Source organism: Colius striatus, chromosome W (assembly GCF_028858725.1).
Source record: "Colius striatus isolate bColStr4 chromosome W, bColStr4.1.hap1, whole genome shotgun sequence".
In the NCBI taxonomy this organism is placed as follows: Eukaryota; Metazoa; Chordata; class Aves; order Coliiformes; family Coliidae; genus Colius; species Colius striatus.
The window spans coordinates 19,378,428-19,385,903 of record NC_084789.1 but is presented as its reverse complement, the minus strand read 5'-3'; the positions used below and the strand labels follow the sequence as shown (position 1 = coordinate 19,385,903).

The 7,476-nt window shown below is 39.6% G+C and overlaps 1 protein-coding gene across 1 annotated transcript; it reads left to right on the top strand.

The window, feature by feature from the left end:
• The first annotated feature begins 1,047 nt into the window (after positions 1-1,047).
• LOC133628539 (endogenous retrovirus group K member 5 Gag polyprotein-like) lies at positions 1,048-3,734 on the top strand. Its single transcript, XM_062016846.1, is given in 3 exon segments — positions 1,048-1,464; positions 1,576-2,664; positions 2,667-3,734. Coding segments are annotated over 2 exon segments (1,923 nt in total). The 5' UTR covers positions 1,048-1,464; positions 1,576-1,724; the 3' UTR covers positions 3,650-3,734.
• Positions 3,735-7,476: the final 3,742 nt, after the last annotated feature.

Here is a 7,476-nt window from a genome sequence, read left to right as displayed (position 1 = left end):
CCTCCCATACAGTAACTTTACTTGATTCCTCTGTCCACCTGTTGTCTACTGAAGTTACTGGCCCTTTACCACCACAGACTCAAGCATTATTAATAGGGAGGTCATCTGCTACCTTGTCGGGTCTTTTTGTATTGCCAGGAGTAATTGATTCTGATAGTGAATCGGAAATTAAAATCATGGCTTGGACTCCGTTTCCACCTTGTACCGTACCAAAAGATAGTAAAATAGCACAATTGATTTTAATCCCTAAAGCAACTAGCCTCCAGTCTGATGGCCAGCCGAAACAAAGACAGGGAGCTTTTGGCTCTACAGGAGTGCCTGAGATTTTATGGGTCCAATCTATCACCCAAAAGCGCCCCATGTGCCGCTGTGCTTTAGTTCGCGGGGATCACCGAGTGGTTTTAAGTGGAATCATTGATACAGGGGCAGATGTTACAGTTATTTCCCAAGCTAAGTGGCCCCCACAATGGCCACTGGCAAATGTTTCTCAGGCGCTGGCTGGGATAGGGGGCTATGGAACTAGCCGACAAAGCTTTGATTTGATTCAGATTCAGGATTCGAATGGTCAAACAGCTTCTGTTAAACCATTTGTTTTACCTGTCCCTATGGTTTTATGGGGACGGGACGTGTTATCTCAATGGGGAATGTTTATTCAAACTACTCAAAAGCCTTTTTAGGTGGGGCCATTGCAGGGCGTGAAACCCTAAAATTAACTTGGAAAACCGATTCTCCTGTTTGGGTCGATCAATGGCCCCTACCTATAGAAAAACTTCACGCCCTCCAAGAATTAGTTGCAGAGCAGCTCTCTGAGGGACATATTGTTCCCTCTACAAGTCCCTGGAATTCGCCAATTTTTGTTATCCGAAAACAGACTGGCAAGTGGCGCTTGCTCCATGACTTGAGAAAAATTAATGATGCTATGGAGGATATGGGAGCCCTACAGCCCGGGCTACCATCACCAACTATGATTCCTCGTTGATGAGACCAATCTGCCTGAAAGGGTAGAATGGCCCTCGAAAGGATTTGCCTGGTAAGGGTTAATCTTTCTAAGGAAGCCTGCCTGAAAGGGTTGGCTCCTTAAACAAAGCCCCTAACTTAAGCAAAAACATCCTGTATACACAACAATGATAAGGACACCAGATGTCTTGTAGCCACGGAACATATATCACAAAAATGTAGTAAACAGTACCATAAATTTTGTAGATAACATTTGATTGATTTGTAGCATATAGAAAATATACGTACTCATATTGTTTGTTAACCTATACTGATGACCTTTGCGATATGTACTGACTATAAAAAGAGCATAAGAAGAAGCAATAAACTGTCACTTGCCCTAAGAGCAGTGGTCCGCCTGTCCTTCATCGTCCTGGAAAGAGCTGGTCTCTGACAAATGGTGCCGAAACCCGGGAAACTCGGTTGCCTTTGACCAGGGTGAGCTGCCTCCGAATCAACAGAACCGCGGTAAGGAAAAGGGGAAATAAAGGGGGGCAGAACTACTAGGAAGGTGTAAAATATAAGAAAGTAGAAATTTATCTCAGTAAAATAAAAACAAAAATCCCTTTTTTGTCTTAGATTTTCCGTTGACCAAGTCTGAGACTAAGTCTGGATCCAGCCGCACCTAAGCCCTTTCTATAAGGTGTCTTAGAAAGCAAGGGGGTCCAAACTGAACCTCGTCACTCAACGGTAGGGCTCCCTCATATTCAGCATTTACAATTTAAAATATGGGACATGTACATAGTACGGAAAGACAGCTGTTTGTAGCTATGGTTAAGACATTGTTAAAAAGTCGAAATATATCTATAACCACCAAGCAAGTGGGTGGATTTTTAGAATTTATAGACACTGTGTGTCCTTGGTTTCCGAATAAAGGCACTATTAACTTGGAAACCTGGAATAAGGTTGGTGAAAACATTAAAAGCTATTATGCTGCTAATGGCCCTGATAAGATCCCTATAGATGCTTTTCCTTTATGGACTTTAATTAAAGAATGTTTACAAGGTGATACTGAATATGATAAATGGCAACGACAAACACGTCCTCGATCTCGTTCAGCGGATTCAGGTTTAAAACCTTCTGCTGTTACTAATCCCGATTCACAACCCTCTGCTCCACCTGAATATCCATCAATAATCAATAATGAACAAAAAGATATTCAGGAATCTAATTTTAAAAATCCCTTTCTTATGTACTCAAATACGGGAGGTAAAAAATGCCGACCGTTAAAACAAAGCAAGAGCGCCTTGAGACCTATAGAATTATCTGAAGAATTATCCTCCGATGAGGAAGCTGAATTAGAAAAAGAAGCTGCTCAGTATCATAATGAAGATGATCAAGTGTTTGTTAACACGCCTTTTAAATTGAAGAAACAGCAAACACTTTTAAAAAAGGAACCTGTTGTTTTACCAGCAATAGAAGCTGGTAGACGTCCGCCCCCTCCTGACATATACCATCAAATATCACCTCACTCACCCTTACAGTTATCATTGCTACAAGCTAAACAACAAGGTGAAGATGTGAGTGGGTTTTCAAAAATATTGCATGCTTATCCTATAACATATGCTCCTCACCCTACTCAAGCCAATGTTAGAATTGCTACATATACATCCATTACATTTAAGAATCTTAAAGAATTGAAAACAGCTGCTGCTCAATATGGTGCAACTGCATTGTTATTTTAGAGACAATTGCAGCTGAAGTTCTTCCCCCATGGGACTGGAAAGGCTTAGCTAAAGCTACCTTAACGGGAGGAGAATATTTGTTATGGCTTACAGATTTTATGGATTCCTGTTATGATTATTCTCAAAAACCACACTTTCGCCAACAAGGAATTACTCATGAAATGTTAGCTGGCACAGGACCGCATGTTGATCTGGCACAACAATTAACTTACCCTGCTGCGACATATGATGCCATTCGAGAAATTGGTTTGAAAGCCTGGAAAGGGCTACCTAGACATGGAACGTCTAGGGAAGAATTAACTAAAGTCCGACAGGGACCAGACGAACCTTATCATGATTTTGTATCTCGTTTGTTACAAACTTCATCTAGGCTCATACAAGACACCGATTCAGCTATGATTTTAGTTAAGGAATTAGCTTTTGAAAATGCTAATAATATCTGTCAATCCATATTAAGACCTTGGAAAAATAAATCAACATTAAACGACTATATCAGATTATGTTCTGATGTTAGCTCTGGATATATTCAAGGCATAGTCACTGCCGCAGCACAACAGGGCAAACCTGTTGAGCAAGTTTTAGCTGCAATGCAATTTAAGAAAAACAGAAGGGTTGCAGGCCCTCCTGGTAGCTGTTTTCATTGCGGACAAATGGGGCATCAAGTACATCAATGTCCTAATAAAAAGATTCCAAGTAATAATGGAAAAAATCCAGGTTTATGCCCAAAATGCAAAAAGGGTAATCATTGGGCTAATGAATGCCGATCTAAATACGATAAGAACGGCAATTCCTTACAGTCGGGAAACTTCTCAATGGGCTTGCCCCGGGCCCACCCAAACAAACAGGGGATGTATCCTGTGCAGGTGCAAACCTCAGAGCACCAGCTAAACAATCCATTTCACAACTCCACCGAGCCACCAGTCATAGTGCCGGACTGGACCTGTGTTCCTCCTCCCACTTCGTATTAACACCTGAAATGGGGGCACAAGCTATCCCAACAGGGATATATGGCCCATTACCTGCGGGAACATGCGGTTTGGTATTGGGACGAAGTAGTCTGAGCATGAAAGGATTGCGAGTTATACCAGGACTAATTGATTGTGATTATGAAGGAGAGTTAAAAGTTATGTTACAATCTGAAACTTCTGTCTTTAATCTACCTGCAGGAACAAAGATTGCACAGTTGCTTTTAATTCCTTATGTTTCATCTATAGGAAAAGCTGATTCCCACATTCGGGGAACAGGCGGTTTTGGATCTACTGACGTTTATCTTTTACAGCCCATCAATCGTCAGAGACCTGAACTTCAGTTAACAATTGATGGTAAAAATTTTACAGGACTCTTGGACACCGGAGCAGATGTATCGGTAATGACTTTAAAACAATGGCCAAAAGAATGGCCTTTACAGCATGCTTCAGCTGATCTAAAAGGAATTGGAGTTGCAAATTTGCCTCTTCAAAGCTGTAAGTTGTTAAGTTGGACAGACAAAGAGGGACACTCTGGTACCATTCAACCATATGTACTAGAAAGCTTGCCTCTTAACCTCTGGGGCCGAGATATCTTGACACAAATGGGTGCATACCTTTATACGCCTAGCAGTTAATCTGATAAATTTATCAGTAACTATGTATGCAGATAAAATCTGTTGGAAATCAGATCATCCTGTTTGGGTTGATCAATGGCCTCTAACTAAAGAAAAATTGCAAGCTGCTCGTCAATTAGTAGTGGAACAATTACAATTAGGTCATATAGAACCTTCCACATCACCATGGAACTCACCTATTTTTGTTATAAAAAAGAAGTCTGGGAAATGGAGACTTCTCCAAGACTTGAGAGAAGTCAATAAAACAATGTGTACCATGGGAGCGTTACAACCTGGTCTACCTAGTCCTATTGCCATTCCTCAAAATTTTGAAAAAATAATTATTGACTTAAAAGATTGTTTTTACACTATCCCCTTACATCCAGATGACAAATGTCGATTTGCTTTTAGTATTCCATCCATAAATTTTAGTGAACCTATGGAACGCTACCAATGGAAAGTATTGCCTCAAGGAATGGCTAATAGTCCTACTCTTTGTCAAAAATTTGTTCATGAAAGTATAAAAGCGACTAGACAACAATTTCCTGATGTTCTTTGTATCCATTATATGGATGATATCCTTTTAGCAGCCTCATCTATCGATAAGTTGCAACATGCTTATGCTCATATTGAACAGATGTTAACTAAACATGGTTTGAAAATAGCACAAGAAAAGGTACAAAAATCATATCCTTTTCAATATTTGGGGTTTCAACTATATCCTAAATCTTTTATGCCACAAAAAATTGCCATACGAACAAATTCTTTAAAAACCTTGAATGATTTTCAAAAACTTTTGGGAGACATTAATTGGCTCAGATCTTTTCTTAAGTTAACAACAGCCGATTTGCATCCTCTTTTTAAAATACTTGAGGGAAACCCTGATCCTACTTCTCCTCGCAAGTTAACAGAAGAAGGAAAACAAGCTCTTCGATTGGTTGAAAAAGCCATAGAAAATGCTCAATTACAATATGCAGACATAACAAAGTCTTTCTCTTTATATATCTTGCCTACAGTAATGACTCCTACAGGAGTCTTGTATCAAGACGGTGTTCTGTGTTGGATACATGGATCTCACTCTGCAAAAGGAGTTCTTGTTTCATACCCTCAAAAGATAGCAGAACGAATTAAACAAGGACGAAAGTTATGTATTACTCATCTTGGGAAAGAGCCGGCAGTAATTGGAATTCCATACACACCTGCTCAAATTACTTGGCTGATGGCCACTGTAGACGATTTTGCTGTAGCCTTAGCTGCTTTTCCTGGAGAAATAACACAAAAGTTCCCTTCTGATAAAATTCTTAGTTTTGCTACCTATCATTCTTTAGCTTTTCCTAGGGTCGTTAAAGGAGCCCCTATAACAGGAGCATTGACTGTTTTTACAGATGGATCATCTAATGGACAAGCAGTTTTGTATACTCCTACAGACCAATATGTTTGGAAATTAGAGAATGTTTCTGCACAAATGACTGAATTATATGCAATTTATCAAGCACTGTTGAAATTTTCTGAGCCTTTGAATATCTATTCTGACAGTCGTTACATTGTCACTTCATTACAATTTTTAGAAACAGTTCCTGTCATAGCTTCTAAAGTTTCTTTTATACAACGATATTTTGGTCTGATTCAATCTCTCTTAATAATAAGAGATGCACCTCTTTTTGTAGGACACATTCGTAGTCACTCTAAATTACCTGGACCTTTGAGTCACGGCAACAATCAGGCTGATTTGTTAACTCGTTTTACTGTTGCTACTGTTGCAGAAGCCCAGCGTTTGCACTCTCTGCATCACTTACCTGCAGCTACTCTACAACGTATGTGCCATATCTCTCGAGAACAAGCTAGAGAAATTGTTCGAACATGTTCTTCATGTGTTTCTTTTTTACCAATTCCTCATTATGGAGTTAATCCTCGAGGTCTTTTACCTAATGATCTCTGGCAGATGGATGTTACTCATTATCCTTCTTTTGGCCGCCTCTCTTATATCCATGTAACCCTTGATACCTTTTCTCATTTTGCAGTAGCCACTCCTTTGTCTGGAGAATCAACCGCACAAGTAATTTCACATTTGTTACACTGCTTTTCAATTTTAGGTATACCGAAGACTATCAAGACAGATAATGGCCCCGCATATACTAGTGCTAAATTTTCAAAATTTTGTGCTCATTTTTCTATAACACATAAAACAGGGATTCCTTATAATCCACAGGGTCAAGGCATGATTGAACGCTTTAACCTTACTCTGAAGACACAATTAAAGAAATTAAAAACGGGGACATGGGGGATTAAGGACACTCCTTTGTCTTTGTTAAATCATGCTCTTCTTGTTTTAAACTTTTTTACTCTCGATGCAGCTGGCCTTTCGGCTGCTGATCGTCATTGGCAATCCCCAGCTCAGCAGAAACCTGCAGTATTATGGAAAGATCCTATTGATGGATCCACGAGAGGCCCTGACCCGGTTCTATTATGGGGTAGAGGGTATGTTTGTATTTTCCCAACAGATGAGCCTGTACCTCGGTGGATTCCAGAACGCTGTGTTCGACATGCCAAAAACGAAAATAGGCAAGCTCCGAAAGAGGTTTCAACGCCTGATGCTGATACCACAACAACCTCGACCACAACAACATGATTTTAACTATTGGTCATCATTACAGATCTTTGCTTATTGGCTTAGCATAATATGGAATAACGCCAACTCTTCAATTAACTTAAAACAATTGCATGGAGAAATTCTCTCTCTACAAAATACAGAAAAATTGCAGTTGCCTCTCGCCCAACGTGCTCATGATTTTGTTAGTGTTTTAAAAGCTTCTTTTCCATCCTTATCTTCATTTTATAAAGGAATCTATTGCCTTATAGGAGCAACTTTATGCATAATTGTCCTAGTTGTAGTATTACCTTGCATATTTCGTTTAATGTATGATATGATAAAACAAACGAGTATAAAAACTAAAAAATTACAATTAATGGCTACACAACATGTTCCCGCTACAATACATACTGAATAAAAAGAAAAAAGGGTGAAATGATGAGACCAATCTGCCTGAAAGGGTAGAATGGCCCTCGAAAGGATTTGCCTGGTAAGGGTTAATCTTTCTAAGGAAGCCTGCCTGAAAGGGTTGGCTCCTTAAACAAAGCCCCTAACTTAAGCAAAAACATCCTGTATACACAACAATGATAAGGACACCAGATGTCTTGTAGCCACGGAACATA